This window comes from Phalangium opilio, unplaced genomic scaffold (assembly GCF_054372755.1).
Source record: "Phalangium opilio isolate 3A_F unplaced genomic scaffold, DU_Popi_V2 ptg000209l_1, whole genome shotgun sequence".
NCBI classification, from domain to species: Eukaryota; Metazoa; Arthropoda; class Arachnida; order Opiliones; family Phalangiidae; genus Phalangium; species Phalangium opilio.
Genome location: NW_028324217.1, coordinates 3,909,112 through 3,926,641, shown reverse-complemented (window position 1 = coordinate 3,926,641; position 17,530 = coordinate 3,909,112). Strand labels below are relative to the sequence as shown.

Below are 17,530 nucleotides of genomic sequence, written 5' to 3'. Positions count from 1 at the left end.
CTACACATCTGTTAGTTTTGTTTTACTGATTATCAAAATAATATAAGAAATGTATTGAAAATAAATAAATAAAACGATGAAATTGAATAGGACGAACACGAGACAAGACATTTATTTTAGCAAAAATAGATTAGAAACATTTCGGTGTTGTGTCCGAAACGTTTTACATTGAGAAATAAGTCGCTTTTAAATTGATTTTCTAATTCATTGATAATTTTACGTAATCCAATATATTTCTAATAAACACACATATATTTTTTTGTATTTTAAAAATATTATTTCCGATTTTTTTTATATAAAGTTTTTCAAAGGTTTAATGGCATTAAATTTAATGTTCATAGATTAATTGGTCCCATTATAAACTTGCAATATAATGCAATATGGTTATATGTTTAACCTTAAACACAAATAGATGTTTTTATACTTTTACAAAATTTTTAATTATTTTTTGTATTTTAATTTTAATGATATTAAATTTAAAGATATAAGTTAAATTCCCGATTATAAACTTGCAATATAAAGTGTTTACCATAAACACAATACCTTTAAAAATAATATTATATTTTAATTAAATTAAATTTAATGCCATAGATTATTATAGTTCGATTATAAACTTGTAATATAATGCCTTATAAAATGCGTAGAGATAAACACTGAGATATATTTTTATACTTTTATAAAAAATATTTTAAAATTTTTTTGTATTTTTTTTTTAAATTAATTATTTGATTATTGACCAATCAATAGCCAGCCCCAGGAATATGGCTAATATAATTAATCAACAGACAGATGGCGCTTTTATTCCTTAAATTTCTTCGAATCAACTACTTGTTGTTTGTCAGCGTCATCAAGAAGGTAATTACTTCTTTTCTTTGAGTTGGGAATGGCTTGTTCGGCAGCAACATCAATCCTCAAACTATTATCTAATTCAGAGTCTGATGAATCGGACGAGGAATCTGAAGAATCAGACGCAGATTCTTTGCCGTAGTTTAAAACGTGTTGGCGTACGTCATGAAACCCGTTCATTACTTTTAAATAGTGATTTTCGCGGAACTTCAGCGTATTTGCGTTGGGTAATAGAGTCAAAACTGCTTCTTCGAGATTTGATTCGAAAATGACATCGTAACATTCATCGTTGTAGTCTCGTTCGTAATCTCTGGCCCGTTCATTGTTAAGTTTAAGAAATTTGATTTTTCTCTCTGCTACAATAATAATATATATATTTAATATTGATCTCTTTAGACCAACTACCCAGAATGCATTGCGTCTGTTTTTAAACTTTAAGTAACTCTGCGATCTTAGGCCCATTAGCATCATGGATAACGTATGTTACTAAAAGGTCCAAAGCTAAATGGAATAAGCAAAACAGGGAATCTTTATGGCTCTGCGATCATACTTCAAGATGTGGGTGGAGCTTAATTGTACCATATCCCTAGAGGATACGCCCACATCTTGAAGTTTAATCCTTGAACGGGGGAATAAAGATTCGCTATGTAGCTTCTATTTCTTTCTGAACATGTTCAGGGGAGCCCAGTCAAAAATTTAAATTCCTCATAAGAAAATTAGGAATTATTGAGTAATGGCACTTCATGTTAATTTCTCATAGAGCATAATAAAGCCAAAGGCAGGATGGTGCCATTACTCTATAGGAGAAAAAAAACCCATGTTTTTATAGTAAAATATATAGTTCAAAAGTTTTTTCACGAAATTTTAGGATAATATAGGAAACAGGTTCAAAAATATAGGATTTTATAGGAATTATATAACCGCTGGGATCCCCGCATGTTGCACCCTTCTTGCAGAATGTAAGCCTCCTTAATCCCTCCAAGACTTATTTCTTCCAAAATAGGGTTATGAAGGTGGTAAAACTTACTTAAATAGTACAATTTATACAAATTCAGGCCGGGGTTTTCTTTGTTTAAGGTTTCTTCGTACGTTTTATAAGCCAAAGTTTTGCATAAACTGCTCTCCATGGACATGGGCATGGCTTTTAAGATATGTAGAATTTTGATTCCTGTTAAGAGGACTTCCCCTTCATTGCGATAGTCAGTAGTATGGACGCAAATGACGCTGTAATCGCCTCTAGACAACGGTGTTTTTTTAGCAGTTCTAGCAGATGCTTTATATAACTTTTTCAGCAAAGTTTCAGCCTGGATTCTCTTCCATAAATGGTCGAGAACCGTTAAGCCATCATCCATTCTTCGCAGGGACGCGAAAATCATCCATTTCCCAGAGAATTCGTTACTGAGTTGGGACTCGTGGGGCTTGATTGTCTTAGCCCATATCCATTCACTGTAAAATAAAAAGCATTTAGTATTTGCGAAATTCGAGGTTATGCACAAGAAAATCAAAGACAAGCAGGGCCGGATTAAAGGGGGGGCCGAGGGGGCACTGGCCCCCGGGCGCAAGGCTTGTTGGGGCGCATTGAGTTAAACTATTCCCCCTCAGAAACATTGGATGTTCTTTTTTCCCGGCTTAAGGGGGCGCAATTTTTCACCCGGTGGCCGAGAACTATCTCGGCCCCCGGGTGCAAAATTGCTTAATCCGGCACTGAAGACAAGTGTTAGAACCGTAAGAAATGGTTCTCAGAAGCGACACTGGGAATTCCTTTAGTCACCGTCTCAACTATGACAGATTTGAAACAAGTTCCTCCCAGCACAGAATAATTCACCGTCTCAAGCTCTTCCCAGCACAGAATAATTCCCCAGTGTCGCATCTATATATCTTTCTGTGCTCATAGTTTTTAATCTACATCTATATAAATCAAAGTCCTAACTGACTGACAAACAGACTGATAATCAAAGCCCAGCCCAAACCGCTTGCCCTAAAAGGCTGATTTGCAGGAACGTTACTCATAAGTAGTAGGCGCGTTCTAAGAAAGATTTCTCCAATCTGCCGCCATCTTAATAAATGGCGCCCAGAAGTGTGAAAAAATCTTCTCTACGTCACAAGAAAGTTCGCGCGTTTCAACCGATTTCACAAATATTTAGGACACTGGATTCCTTTAATCTATAGACGGGCTGAATGGTCTTTTGGGTTCGATTAGTTACCATCTTTTTAAATGGCGGCCAGAAATTTAAAAAACCTTCTTTATGAAATAATGTCCGCGTGAAAAATAATAAAAAAATGTCCCGACGGGCTGATGGGCAACGCCGAGTGCCTTCGCTTCCAGGGTGCTACAAAAATATTATTCATCAGTAAAATCTACCCATTCTTTATATCATTTTGATAGCGGGTAACAGCTAGTCTATTATTATAAAATAAAAAAAATTGCAAATAATGAAAAAACGGCCTCGAAAAACGGAAATTACTTTTTCAATTCCTTCGAAGGAATTTTAGGTTCGGTCAACATCTTGTCGTCTTCAAATGGATTTATCAAATGAATAGTAATCTGTAAATACAAAGATGATATTAATGTTTAAGTTTGGAATAATCAAATATTTGCATTGCAACATTTGAACCTTGTAATTACACATTGAAGTTCAAAACCCGAGTTAAAATAAGGTTATTTAAAAAGGTTAATGCTCTTAACAGTTTATCATAATATATTCATATAGTTTCTCAGAAGTCTTATCTCGGTTTATCTTGTAGATGTAAACTTTTCATTTCGAAATAGCAAACGTGGACAATTGTTTATTTTTCAATTTATCTTTGCGATATGTGGCCACAGCCTTAGGTGGGTTCAATTTCACCTTGAAACGTCAGTAGGCAGAACAGCTCGGTGTAGATATACTATGTTACAATGCCCGTAGAGAAAAAGAGTAGGCTCTAACATTTCTAGAAGTGAAATGAACTATAGCATTGCATTATCAATAGATAAAGACATGACAAATGGCATTTTTCGTAAAAACCCGGGGGTTTTTCAAGAAATCTAATATTCTACAGCTTGACGTCTTAACGTGCAATGCCACTGCAGTCCGTTGAATGAATCAATTGACAACTAAGACCAGGCTACCTTTTGTGTAGTTTTCAAAGTCAGGGTTATTGTTAAACTATCCCTAATAATAGCTCTGTAGGCCTACATTCAATCACACCTTTTGTGAAGTTTTGAAACTGTTATTAAACTGTCATGGTGTTTTTGGTAAGAACCCGAGGTTTTTTTCAAGAAACCCTTATTTTTTACAGCTTAACGTTTAACGTCTTGGTAGGTCTCCACCTTTGACTTAACAACTAGCCTTTGACAACTAAGACCGAGGTACCTTTTGTGTAGTTTTCAAATACTGTCACTAATAATAGCTCTGTAGGCCTACATTCAATTGAACCAACCTTTTGTGAAGTTTTCAGAGTCGAGGTTATTATTAAACTGTCATTGGGGGCAATTCTCAAACTTTTTAAGTGAGTCATCGCGAGTCTAAAGGGTTAGTGTCAACCTCGAGCGTTCTATGAGTGCTATAGGTGATTATTGATAGGTGTCATCAAACCTTGAACGAAAAGGGGCGTGTATCTCGCGAATTTCCCTCGTGCTAATTTAATTTTCGCGAGAGTGATAACTTAATTAGCGAAAGGGTTAAGTTGGTCGATAAGTTATCGCTTGTTTTATAACTAAAGACGGTAAAATTTTAACTTGACCACGTGGTTTTTATTAGCACGAGGGGAGTTCTCGAGACATCCGCCCCTTTACAATCAAGGGTTGATGAAACGTATTAATAGTAGCCTATATAGATCTCGCGCTCTCATAGCACACGCGAGGTTGATACTAACCCTTTAAACGATAGTTATAACATGCATTACCACGCTTTTTAAAAGTTAGAAAATTGCCCCCTAGTATGCAGCTGGGTTAGTTTAGTTTCGGTTCATGAAATGGGGTAGCTTGGAAAATGTGTCAGAACACCAATAAACTTTAGCTTTTTCAGTGAACATTCTGCCTTTGAACAGTGTATTTTGTAGGGTCTGTCTTAGATGCAGTAGATATCGCAGTTAAGCAGAGTTTCAGATAATAATAAAATTACCACTTATCGAGGGGCTAAACACACTTAGCGGCCCGGGAATACATACAGCTTATGGGAATCATTTTGTAGCCATTTTAACTTAACTTATCTAGGCGCGGATTTTGTTTTGAAGAGCTAGACTAATCATTACGTATGATTAATTTTACCCCATAGCGAATTAATAATCTATCTCGCTGCACGCGTCTAGGAACTCGCGTTGCTACCAACCAAGTGAAATAACTAGTAGAAAGATGTCGGAAACATGAGGCGCGAGACGGATAGTAAGTTCTCAAACCCCGCCCGCAAACCGTGCATAGAAATTAACGTGGAGACAAAATTATTCCAATTATTTGTATGTATTCCTACTATTAGGTTGCTTATACATCATGCACATTGTGTTTATAGTATTTGTTCACGGAGATAGATGCAGTAGAGCTGGAAGTTACACAGGGCCACAGGTAATAATTAAGTTGCTAACTACACTTCGTTTCCATGTACACTAATTACGAATTAATCGGAATCAAATTAGCAACGTCTATTGCGGGGCATAATTATGTGTAATCACTTCAATATAGGTACGTCATGTACACTAAGTGAGTAGCCCCTCGCCCATAAATATTTACATGTCCCAGTATCTTCGAACTATAGTACATCGGCGATTTTGAACTTTTATTTACAAAGATAAAGAACTTTACAAAAAGAAACGAAATTACAATAACAAAAACGAAAGTAATTTACAGAAGAAAAATAAATTAGATCTCCATTCCGCGGTACGCGATTGTGATTACGGAACACGAACTTACTTGGCCTTCTTCTTCTGGATCTTCTTCTTGTATCTTGTTCCTTTGGATGTCCTTCTTCCTCGGCTGCTGGCGCGACTGCGGGGCAGAGAGACTAGTCTTACTGGCTTATATACCAACCTACCCCGCTTTGCTTGGAGGTGTAGTTCTAGTTAGAGTTAAGGTTTGGTTTAACTTTCCCCTCCCAACTTTCAAGGACATCGTGGTGATACGAGTTGCATAAATTTATTTAAAAGCCAGCGACAACGACACTGCGATGCGTTGTTTTGTACTTAGATAACCGTGACGTGAATTGTAATTAGAGACAATTTTTATTTTTAATATTTTACTGCTACATTATAGCCTATAACAAATCTAACGAAACTTCAATTTACGATCTAGGCCTAAAGACATTTTATTTAAAGGGCCAGGAAAATTGTTGGGTGGTAATTAGAGATAATTAATCTTTTTTAATGGATTTTTCTTTTTACAAAACATAGAAATTAAATTAGTTAGAGTTAAAGTTAAAGTTGGCTCTCTCCGTCCAACTTTCAAGGACGGAAAAATCATCCATTTCCCAGAGTACTGGTTACTGTCTGGTTGCTCGAAAGGATCTGTATGTGCCGAAATCCACTCTCTGTTTGAAACGAATTTGAAAAAAGCCTTTAATATTTTGAAAAATTTGAGGTTTCAACCAAGAAAAATTAACCGTGAGAAAATGCCGATCATAAGTTATATCAAGAAGTGATATGTAGTTTATTAGGAAGTAGGTATAAATTTGCCACATTTCCAGCTTTATCTCCAGTCCAAAAGACGTAGGTCCGGAGTTATTCCCCGCCGCCTCTAAATTACAACCAGCCAGCATCTCATATTCTCATTGGTTCTTGAAAACTCACGTCAGCGCGACGCGAATGACGAAAATTACAGTCATATTTTCCGTCGTCTGAGGAGAGGCCGCGAAATAGACCGGCCTCCTCTTACGTCCCCCCTGGTATTTTGAAAGGGGGACTGGGACTAGGCAGCTTATACCTTCTCCCTAAGAAACTAGATATCTCTTCTTGGTTATATAAATCTTGTTTAAGTAGTCTCAATAGCCCCTTCCAAAAAGTTTTGAAAAAATGTTCTTAGTCTTAGTCAGTTCAGTTCTTCCTACAAACAGGAACCAGTTTCCCCGCATAGCCTAGTTCACAACCTAGATATGACGTTTTTTAGCTCCAAGTGCGCATGCGCGAAGAACTTAAACAACAAGATTCACAAGGCAGTCAAACTTTTTGGAAGGGGCTATTACTAATAGCGAGAGCATAGAATCGACACTAAGAATTTTAGTAGTGACGCGAAGATACCATAAGTTTATAAGATGTGTATAAAATAAGCATGACACTTCCTATACAAGTTCGTAATTCCAGACTTTCAGCTCGAGTTAGTTCGAGAACGACGGAAGCGAGTCAATTGAAGTCCTACACTCGGTGGACTTCCCTGACTTTTTTAGGAAAAAACATTAAATGCCTGACTTTTTAGGAAAAAACATTAAATACCTGACCTTTCTTCCATTTTCAAAATCCCTGACTTACCCAAGTTCCGTACGAACTCTGTTCGACCAAATAATATGAACATTTAAAGAAATAAAATAGACAAAATTGAAGAGGACAAACACAAGACAACACATTTATTTTATAACAAAAATAGATTAGAAACATTTCGGGGTGGTGTCCGAAACAATTTACAATGAGAATAAGGTCGCTTTAAAATAGATTTTCTGATTCATTGATAATTTTACGTAATCCAATATATTTCTAATAAACACACGTATATATATTTATTTTTTTTCGTATTTTAACAATATTATTTCCAATTTTTTCAAAGGTTTAAGTTTAGTGGCATTAAATTTAATGTTCATAGATTAATTGGTCCCATTATAAACTTGCAATATAATGCAATAAGTATATAAGTTCAATCTTAAACACAAATAGATGTTTTTATACTTTTACAAAATTTTTAATTATTTTTTTTTCTATTTTAATTTTAATGTTATTAAATTTAACGATATAAGTTAAATGTCCGATTATAAACTTCCAATATAAAGTGTTTACCATAAACCCTAATAGATAAGTGCATGAATCTATTAATTCATGATAGGTGCTTTTTTTTTACTTTTAAAAAATAAATATTATATTTTAATTAAATTAAATTAAATTAAATTTAATGCCATAGATTAAAATTGTTCGATTATAAACTTGCAACATGAACAAACAATATTGTTCATCCATGCCTCCAATATAATGCAATATAAAATCATTAACACTGATACGTTTTTTTTTATACTTTTATAAAAATATTTTAAACTTTTTTTGTATTTTGTAAAAAAAAAATATAAGTTATTTAATTATTGACCAATTAATATCCACTAAGGTGGGTATTATTTTTTGGTCACAGATGGTACAGTACTTTCAGTTCTTAAATTTCTTGGCGTCAACTGATTCTTCATCGTCCTTATCAGGAAGGCCAAAACTTTTCCTTTTTTCAACGACAGCATCTTTTATGATAGGAAAGTCATGGATAAACTTTTCTATTTCAAGCTTCGAGGATTCGGACTTTTCTTTGATTTTCTTCAAAATGTTTTGACGTTCAGTTTGAGACTCATTCAGTTCTTTTAAATAGTCCATTTCCTTGAACTCCCGACCATTCGAGTTCGGTAACAAAGTAAAAAGTGCCTCTTCGAACTTGGATTCAAAAATGACCTCGTAATCGTCAAAATGTGGATTAAATTTAAGGAATTCGATTTTTCCATATGAATAGTCTAATTTATACAAATTCGGACCGGGTTTATCTTTGTTCAAGGTTTCATTGTAGGTTTTGTAAGCCAAAGGTTTGTGTAAACTGATCTTCATGGCTTTTATGATATGTATGATTTTGATTCCTGTTAAGAGGACTTCGCCCTCATCGCGGTGGTCAGTAGTATGAACACATATCACACCGTAATCATCTCGAGACAATCGCGTTTCCTTTGATGTTCTGGCCGAAGCTTTGTAGAATTTTCTTCGCATTGTCTCGGCCTGTAATCTTATCCAAAGACGATCGAGCATGGTAAGACCGTCGGCTAATCGCTCCAATGACGCAAAAATCATCCATTTTCCAGAGTAATCGTGACGTTTTTGGGACTCAAAAGGCTCCGTTTTCGCCCAGATCCACTCTCTGTAAAATAAAAGCATTTAGAATTCTGTTTCTGCGCTCAAAGTTAGTTAGTAATTCTCGCATAAGTTTATAAGTTATATGTTCCGTTCCATAAGTATGAATGGCACTACCTAAGCAAGTTCGTAATGCTACTGAGAGACTTACAGTACTCGAGATAACTAGTTCGAGAAGGAGAACGACGGAAGCGAGTCAATTGAAGTCCTAAGCTACACTCGGTGGTGGTTAATTAATTTTGCAGGACCAAGTTCCATCTAGGTCCTATTTAGTCTGAACTTACCAGGCGTATGTCGCTTTACCCTGAATCTATGACCTACGTCAATCACTTCAAATTACAAGCTCCAGTTTGTAACCAGTACTAACAAACTTATCACGGAACATATCTTATGAACTTATGATTCTTGTTGTAAATTAAACAAATTTGCATTAAAGAAAAAACTAAAATTACTCATTGAATTCCTTCGAGGGAATTTCAGGTTCGATCGACATCTTGTCTTCTTCAAATGTATTTATCAAATGAATATTAATCTGTAAATACAAAGATTATATTAATGTTTAAGTTCGAAATAATCACGTTTTGCAACATTTGAACCTTGTGATTACACATAAATAACGTTCTCTTAACAGTTTAACATAATATATTCATATAGTTACTCAGAAGTCTTATCTCAGTTTATCTTGTTTCATTTCGAAATAGCAAACGTGGTCAATTATTTATTTTTCAACAACCTTACGTGGGTTCAATTTCACCTTGAAACATCAGTAGGGCGAACCCTTCGGTGTTGATATACTATGTTACAATGCCCGTAGAGAAAAGTAGGCTTTGACATTTATAGAAGTGGTATGAACTATAGTTAGTATACCTCCCCTAAAGATGCTGACAGTTCAAAGTAAAATCCGTTATCAATAGATAAAGAATTGACATATGGCATTTTTCGTAAGAACCCCGGGTTTTTTCTAGAAACCTAATTTTCTACAGCTTGACGTTTTACGACTTGGTAGTTCTCCGCCTTTTACTTAACGTGTTGTGCAACCAGTTTGTTGAATCACTTGACAACTAAACCCGAGGCACCTTTTGTGTAGTTTTCAAAGTCAGGGCTATTGTTAAACTGTCACTAATAATAGCTCTGTAGGCCTACATTCAATCGCACCTTTTGTGAAGTTTTGAAACTGTTATTAAACTGTCATGGTGTTTTTGGTAAGAACCCGAGGTTTTTTTCAAGAAACTATTTTTTGTACAGCTTAACGTTTAACGTCTTGGTAGGTCTCCACCTTTGACTTAACAACTAACCTTTGACAACTAAGACCGAGGTGCCTTTTGTGCAGTTTTCAAATACTGTCACTAATAATAGCTCTGTAGGCCTACATTCAATTGAACCAACCTTTTGTGAAGTTTTCAGAGTCGAGGTTGTTATTAAACTGTCATTGGGGGAAATTCTCAATTTTTTAAGTGAGTCATCGCAAGTCTAAAGGGTTAGTGTCAACCACGTCCACGTGCGTTCTATGAGTGTGCGATATCTAAATAGGTGATTAGTCATAGGTGTCATCAAACCTTGAACGAAAAGGGGCGTGTATCTCGCGAATTCCCCTCGTGCTAATTTAATTTTCACTAAAGTGATAACTTAATTAGTGAAAGGGTTAAAGTGGTCCATAAGTTATCGCTTGCTTTATAAATAAAGACGGTGCAAATTTTAACTTGACCACCTGGTCTTTATTAGCGAGACATCCGCCCCTTTTCGTTCAAGGGTTGATGGCACATATTAATAATAGCCTATTTAGATATCGAGCTCTCATAGCACGTTAGAGGTTGACACCAACCCTTTAGATGATAGTTATCACATGCATTACTACGCTTTTTAAAAGTTAGAAAATTGTCCCCTAGTATGCAGCTGGGTTAGTTTAGTTTCGTTTTGGTTCATGAAATGGGGTAGCGTTGGAAAATGTGTCAGAACACCAATAAACTTTAGCTTTTTCAGTGAACATTCTGCCTTTGAACAGTGTGTTTTATAGGGTCCGTTCACTGACATAGATGTAGTAGAGTTGCAGATAATAATGAAATTAACACTTATCGAGGGGCTAATCACTCTTAGCGGCCCGGGAATACATACAGCTTATAGGAATAATTTTGTAACCATTTTAACTCAACGTATATTGATACGGATTTTGTTTTGAAGAGCTATACTAATCATTATGTATGATGAATTTTATCTTGCGAATTAATAATCTATCTCTCTGTACGCGTCTAGGTTACTTCGCGAATTAGATCTATCTCGCTGCACGCGTCTAGGAACTCGCGTTGCTACCAAACAATGAAATAACTATTAGAAAGATGTCGGAAACATGAGGCGAGACGGATAGTGTTCTCAAATCCCGCCCACAAAACGTGCATAGAAATAAACGTTGGAAATATGGGGCAAAATTATTCCAATTATCTGTATGTATTCCTACTATTAGGTTGCTTATACATCATGCACATTGTGTTTATAGTGTTCGTTCACTGAGGTAGATGCAGTAGAGCTGGAAAGTAGTAGTATTTAACCATTTCACCCCCAGCGGCGCGCTGCGGCGCGGTTTCTCCCCCAGCGGTGCGGTTCCTGCCCCAGTGGCGCCATAAGACTCCAGTTGGCGTGTGATTTCATGATGACAGGGAGCACATTATCCATGATCCGGGGGGGCTCTTTTTTAAACTAGGTGGGTGGTTGCGCCTCCCCCCGGATCATAGAAGTCGAAGATCTGATCCTCCCCTAGAAAGGTTGGATCTTATCAGTCGCCAATTCGCCCGCTTCGAAAGTTTCTGATAACCCAAAGCCCAATAAACCCAAGTTACCATCAAAGACGTCCTAGACTCCTAAATTAGTTGTGAAATCGGGGAATGGGGGTCTTAAAACAAATACACGTTTCGTATAGGCTTAGCATTTTCAAATTTATCGTCAATTGCTCAACTACTGAATAAAAATTAAACTCGGAACTGAACTGATTATATAAGGTACGATTTTTGAATATCCCGCCGACAGTTCCTTATCATGCTGATATGGATGTAAACAAATAAAGCTCTTGGAATTCGGAAATCAGTCCCTTCCCTGTAAGAGTTGTGACTTATCAATCATTGATGGTACGATAATTCATTTTGTTTAGGAGAATAAGTGGATTTTTGGTAAACTGTATGTAAAGTGATGTAATCTATCCCTTAGTGAAACTTTGAACAGAAATAGTGAAACTTTGAACGCAAACTGCGAAACAGAATTGAAAACTTAAAGGTTTTTTATTTTTACATTAATTTTAAATTTATTTGATATTTTGTAGTGGCCGTGAGCCAAAGTGTTGATGCCGTCAATTATGTACCGCTTGTCATCGCATGGATTGAGGCAGAGCTTGCTCTGTCTCACGGTGAAAATTTCATGTTTGCTGCTGATGATTCTCTTCATTTCTTCTACCGTCAGCTTTCGCTTCAGTAGACATTCTCGGTATTGGACGTGGCGTACTTTTTTCTTCACAACTCTGCGGCAAATGCCCTTTGCCGTTTTCTTTTCTCCTTTCGCGGACAATATGCTGTACATTTTTGGTCTAAGACCTACGAATTCCTGGATTGGTGTCCCGTCAAGTTCATCTTTGAACTTTCCAAGAACCTTCTTGTTGACATCGCTGTACAGAGGGTGGTCTTTAGGGTAGCCGGAAAAGTCGTACAATTCCTTGTTCTTCGCAAAGTCCTTGTAGATGTCATCAGTTTGGATATGGTACGTCAGGGAATCCGTGTCCGTGAAAAGAAGCTTCGCGTCGTCTCCGTATTTAGGTTTAATTGCCTCATAGTGGAAACGGTACATGAGGAGTTTGGAGAGGTCCAATATCGTGAAACCGGTGAAAATGGGTCTATTGAGGGTGAGGGACTTCTTTGTTCGATGTATTCCTACCAATTCATTCTTGAAGACGGTGAAGCGCTGAAATGTTGGCGAACTAGCCTTCTTTATGGCTTGTTCGGGTGACTGAACTAAACTAAAATCAATGCGGTTACGTAGATTTTCCATGGTCTTCCCAAAGACTGAATTGTTTAAAAGCTTGAAAAATTCGCGTTCAAAGTCATTGGCGGCCATCTTGCGCTTCTCCGTGTTGAATTCGATGAAAGGTTTTAACCACGCCCCCTGTTCGAAGGTCATAATACGGTGAACCATGCTGATTTTCATCCCCTTGGAGACATAGTATTTAAGATTCCTGTAGTGGATCACGTACTTTTCTTTCTTATACAGGCTAGGCACAAGCTTAGGAAAGCTATCCCTCTCTGGAATTCCTAGCTCCTTCAGTTGATCCTTGGAGTATTCTGACAGTTCATCTGTAGTTATGACTCGTCTCTCGGGGGCCAAAGGATAACAATTGTGCTCATCGTGTAAATGTTCCGGGTACTCTAAATCGACCTCTAGTATGTAGCCCGTATCGCCGTCGTCTGGGTGGGGTAGAATCACCTCTTGCGTAAAATTAGGACAAGGTTCTATCCATCGGAATCCCTTCATCGGTAACTTGTCGCACATAACTGTACCATAAAGATTGTTACAGTCTAAATATGTAATGAAGGAGCTGGGTTTGGATGGGTCGTAGGATTCCGTCAGATATTTGTTGTTTGCCTCGGCTAATCTATGACTAATCATAGAGACTCCGCCCCTTATCCCTTTCTCGATAAACAAATGCATGTCCGGATCTACCAGCAAATCTAGTTTCACTTTTGTCATTGACAACGCGCTCTCCCAGGCAAATCCTGGTCCGGTGAAAGCGTGCGCACAGTCTAGCTTGTAGTAATCCATACACATGCTTCTAAAGTTTTCAAAAATGTCCGCCAAAAGTAGGACGTCTGATTGAACGTACAAGTCATGGTATTCACCCAGATTTCTGATATGGAACTTTTCCCACACGCTCCTCGCATGTTGATAATCTTCGTCTGAGATATCCTCGTCCGTTAGTGAATTGAAAAAAGCATCCTTTGGCGGTAACTCTATCTCGTTAAACTTCTCGACTTTGTCCATATAATCGTATGGGTAGACTTGCTTACGCAACAGCAGCGACACTTCATCGGGTTTGTAGACAGATTTCATACAAGTAAACTTGTCCATACCGCCTTTGGCCAGGTTGTTCGCGAGAACTTCCAGGGAAGCTGGCATAAATCGGATGGTATCGAGGAAGCGTAATTTACCCAGAGTGAACGAGATATACGTCTCAGAGTTTGACGGAATGCAATCTATTCGGTGGTCCTTCACTAATCCAATTTTCTCCATAATAACGTGAGAATCATAATGCGATAGGTTATGGATGAACACGGGGATGTACTTTGGCGGTTTTAATTTCAGGTTACATGAATTATGAGCCGCACCCCTGAATGCTCCTGAAGTGTGGTCATGGTCACGGACCTTGTAATCTTTAGCGGTGAAGGAGTTCCCGCACACGTAGCACGTGGTTGCGTTTGCGAAAACTCTTTCTTCTCCAGAAGAGAGTGCCATAGGTACATTCTCCGCGATTTTTTCTAGTAGGTCTTGTTTATCCTCTATAAGATTGTCCAAAAACTTCTCCGTGGCGTCTAGACCTCTGTAAGTCACGGGTTTAGAAGGTACACCGTCTGGACCGACTATTACGTAACTGAAGCCACATGATATATGGTGCGAGAGTTTCGTTGTAGACGAAAGATTCGAATCGGGCATACACGTCTGCACTTTGGGGAGAATAGTTTCGAAATCGGCGTAGATAACGTATTTCACTTTTTGGTACCACCCATATTTCTTGAATTCGCACACTGGTTCCTCCACGGGCATAACTACTTTTTGTGGGCCGTGTAGGCTGCAATCCTTGATATGCTTATCGCGGTTACTTTGAGCATTTTGTCCCACGAAACGGTGGAGACAATATCGACAATAATAAGTAGTGTGCCCCTCTTTTGAAAAGTTATTTAGCAGGCGGCTTAAACTGCGTATCAGGCAGTAGTGACTTTTATTCCCACGTGTTAATAGTAAAAGGTCTACTTGTCGGGTCTTATCCACCTTGTTCGAACTGATGTATCTCGGAAAGATGCCTTTCTCATAGCAGAAAATGTTAATTGAAAGGTTATTTTTGTCTTCAAAGTCCTGTAAACGTTTTACATTCAGTTCAAAGGGGAAAGATATGCCAGTTAAATTTAGTTCATCTTGGTATTGAAGATATTTCTGAACGCGTTCCGGATGATGATTACAAGATAGCGGATGCAAATGAGCGAGAATGGACCATAGAAAGCATCGGTTGTCTGTGTTCTTAATATTTAAAATGGCTTTCTTGGCAGCCAGTTCTTTGGGAAGTTCCATGTATGAGCCACCTACAAGTGGTAGATACGTTATAATATTCACTTGTAGGAATAGGATTTTATCTAAAACCCATCCGCTTCCCCGTTTCTGGAAATCTTCCATTAATCGCTTTATGGTTTGAACACACAAATCCACTTGACGTGGAATATCGTCCGCTGTTAGAGTTCGGTGTGTAAGACTCCGGTGGTAGGCCAAGTACTCGACTTCCTGGTCGGTATTTGCTAGTTCGCGGGTGTAGCGCGCTCGGACGGTTAAATACCACTTAATACCTTGGTCTTTAATTAGTTTTTCGCGTAAGTAGTTTTCAATTACAGTTCTATGGCGAATAATGTACACTTCCGGGTCGGTTTCTGTTAACGTCGGGGTAATTCGAGCGCAAAAAATGGCGTGATTTAATGCCGCCATTTCCTCGAGTGTGTCGGTGGCTTCTGATTCGGGTGGGCTGATTTCGGGTAAAACAGCGTCTTGAACCTCCTCCACGCGGTTCATTATGTTATGTATGTCCTGCATTTCCTGGTTGGACATCGTATACATGGGATTTTCCAGATCGAAAACCGAATCCTCTAATTTATTCTGGCTATCAGGGGTCTCCTTATTCCAGGTCGCTAGATTCGTTGGATCACATTCTGGTGAAATACGTGGAACTTTGGGCGGGGTGGACGTTGACGGTAGTTCTTCGGACGCAGGACGTTTGGTTGGAGATTTTCGTGAGTCATGACTCTGTGTATGGCGCTTTAACACGTCACGTCTAGAAAACACTTTGTTGCAAACCGAACATGGGAAACCGACTTTCGCGTGTTTTGCCTGCTTATGCCTATTGACGTCGCGATTCCTGGAGAACTTCTCATTACAAATATCACAAATAAACATTTTAACTAATTATAAAACGATCTTTACTCTTTAAGAGGAGTAGAGACAATGATACTCGAACTATGGTCTGCCTGCTCTTTATATGATCTCTTATCTTATCTTACTTGGCGCCCGTTCTAGTTTCAGTTACAGTTTTAGGTATGGTTCTTTTATAGGTTCAAACATGCACTTCATATGTATAACAACAACACCGAGAGGATCTTAGCCGACTATCTATAATAACCTTTGCTCCTTCATGTTTATTTAAGCGACGTTCGAGATATATTTACTTCCTGAATTATGTAGCTTGTAAGATACGAGTCGAATTAATTTTTTTAGCCAATCAGTGATCAAAAAATGTCGTAGGTATTTGTACCACAATATCTTTACGTCTAAATATAATTACTTCAATTTCTTCCTCTTAACTATATGATAAATAATACACAAATGTAATATTTTAGATTCATTTAAGAAAAATACGCATATAAGTTCAAATTTACTGTTAACATTATTCAACATGGGGGAGAAACCGCGCCGCAGCGCGCCGCTGGGGGTGAAATGGTTAAATACTACTACTACTATCTGGAAGTTACACAGGGCCACAGGTAATAATTAAGTTAATGCTAATTACACTTTGTTTTCATGTACACCAATTACGAATTAATCGGAATCAAATTAGCAACGTCTATTTCGGGGCATAATTATGCGAAATCACTTCAATGTAGGTACAGCATGTACACTAAGTGAGTAGCCCCTCGCCCATAAATATTTACATGTTCCAGTATCTTCGAACTATATTGCATCGGCGCTTTCGAACTTTTATTTACAAAAATAAAGAACTTTACAAAAAGAAACGAAATTACAATAACAAAAACGAAAGTAATTTACAGAAAAATAAATATCCGTTCCGCGGTACGCGATTGAGATTACGGAACACGAACTTACTTGGTCTTCTTCTGGATCTTCTTCTTCTTGTATCTTGTTCCTTAGGAGGTCCTTCTTCCTTGGCTGCTGGCGCGACTGTGAGACAGACACCCGCCTTCCTGGCTTATATACCCACCTACCCGCTTTGCTTAGGAGTGTAGTTCTAGTTAGAGTTAGAGTTTGGTTTAACTTTCTCCTCCCAACTTCCAAGGACATCGTGATGATACGAGCTGCATTAATTTTATTTAAAAACCTGCGGCACAACGACCGAGGGGGTAGACACTTTGGATCTCTGTGTACACCCGAGTTCGAAAGAGTTCAGCTTTGACAGTACATTGAGTTCAAGACATATTGTACACCTGAGTTCTCAAGTGTCTACCCCCTCGACTGCGACGACGCGTTGTTTTGTACTTAGATAACCGTGACATGAATACTAATTAGAGACAATTTTTTTATTTTTAATATTTTGCTGTTACATTATAGTCTATAACAAATCTAACGAAACTTCAATTTACGATCTAGGCCTAAAGACATTTTATTTAAAAGGCAG

The 17,530-nt window shown here is 37.7% G+C and overlaps 2 protein-coding genes and 1 long non-coding RNA gene across 7 annotated transcripts; 1 reads left to right on the top strand and 2 right to left on the bottom strand.

The window, feature by feature from the left end:
• Positions 1–82: 82 nt before the first annotated feature.
• Positions 83–5,874, bottom strand: LOC149618467 (uncharacterized). 4 transcript variants are annotated; one of them, XM_089855115.1, is made up of 4 exons: positions 5,732–5,874; positions 3,312–3,391; positions 1,874–2,292; positions 83–1,202 (listed from the first exon to the last, which is right to left on the bottom strand). In XM_089855115.1, exons 2-4 carry the CDS (start codon positions 3,350–3,352, stop codon positions 799–801), a joined length of 864 nt encoding a protein of 287 aa, XP_089711241.1. In that variant the 5' UTR covers positions 3,353–3,391; positions 5,732–5,874; the 3' UTR covers positions 83–798. The 4 variants fall into 4 exon arrangements, with proteins under 4 accessions (XP_089711241.1, XP_089711240.1, XP_089711239.1 ...); XM_089855114.1 differs by lacking the exon at positions 5,732–5,874 and adding an exon at positions 3,462–3,703; XM_089855113.1 differs by lacking the exons at positions 3,312–3,391; positions 5,732–5,874 and adding an exon at positions 2,571–2,832.
• LOC149618468 (uncharacterized) lies at positions 5,055–5,764 on the top strand. Its single transcript, XR_016375413.1, has 3 exons — positions 5,055–5,209; positions 5,301–5,386; positions 5,458–5,764. It is a non-coding gene; the product is annotated as an uncharacterized LOC149618468 (long non-coding RNA).
• Positions 5,875–7,344: 1,470 nt separating the features above from the next.
• On the bottom strand, positions 7,345–17,222 carry LOC149618466 (uncharacterized). 2 transcript variants are annotated; one of them, XM_089855111.1, is made up of 3 exons: positions 17,002–17,222; positions 9,345–9,424; positions 7,345–8,899 (listed from the first exon to the last, which is right to left on the bottom strand). In XM_089855111.1, the coding sequence occupies exons 1-3, from the start codon at positions 17,194–17,196 to the stop codon at positions 8,155–8,157; spliced, it is 1,020 nt and encodes a 339-aa protein (XP_089711237.1). In that variant the 5' UTR covers positions 17,197–17,222; the 3' UTR covers positions 7,345–8,154. The 2 variants fall into 2 exon arrangements, with proteins under 2 accessions (XP_089711237.1, XP_089711238.1); XM_089855112.1 differs by lacking the exon at positions 17,002–17,222 and adding an exon at positions 9,489–9,633.
• Between the last annotated feature and the right edge of the window lie 308 nt (positions 17,223–17,530).

Excerpts from the sequence above, each read along its gene's own strand:
- LOC149618466 (XM_089855111.1), bottom strand. The coding sequence starts at position 17,196 with ATGTCCTTGGAAGTTGGGAGGAGAAAGTTAAACCAAACTCTAACTCTA. Across the intron at positions 9,425-17,001 it reads AAGATCCAGAAGAAGACCAA|ATTAATATTCATTTGATAAA; the intron begins GTAAGTTCGTGT and ends TTGTATTTACAG. Across the intron at positions 8,900-9,344 it reads CCCTCGAAGGAATTCAATGA|AGAGTGGATCTGGGCGAAAA; the intron begins GTAATTTTAGTT and ends TTTATTTTACAG.
- LOC149618467 (XM_089855113.1), bottom strand. The coding sequence starts at position 2,716 with ATGCGACACTGGGGAATTATTCTGTGCTGGGAAGAGCTTGAGACGGTG. Across the intron at positions 2,293-2,570 it reads TCTGAGAACCATTTCTTACG|TGAATGGATATGGGCTAAGA; the intron begins GTTCTAACACTT and ends TTTATTTTACAG. Across the intron at positions 1,203-1,873 it reads GTATAAATTGTACTATTTAA|CAGAGAGAAAAATCAAATTT; the intron begins GTAAGTTTTACC and ends TTATTATTGTAG.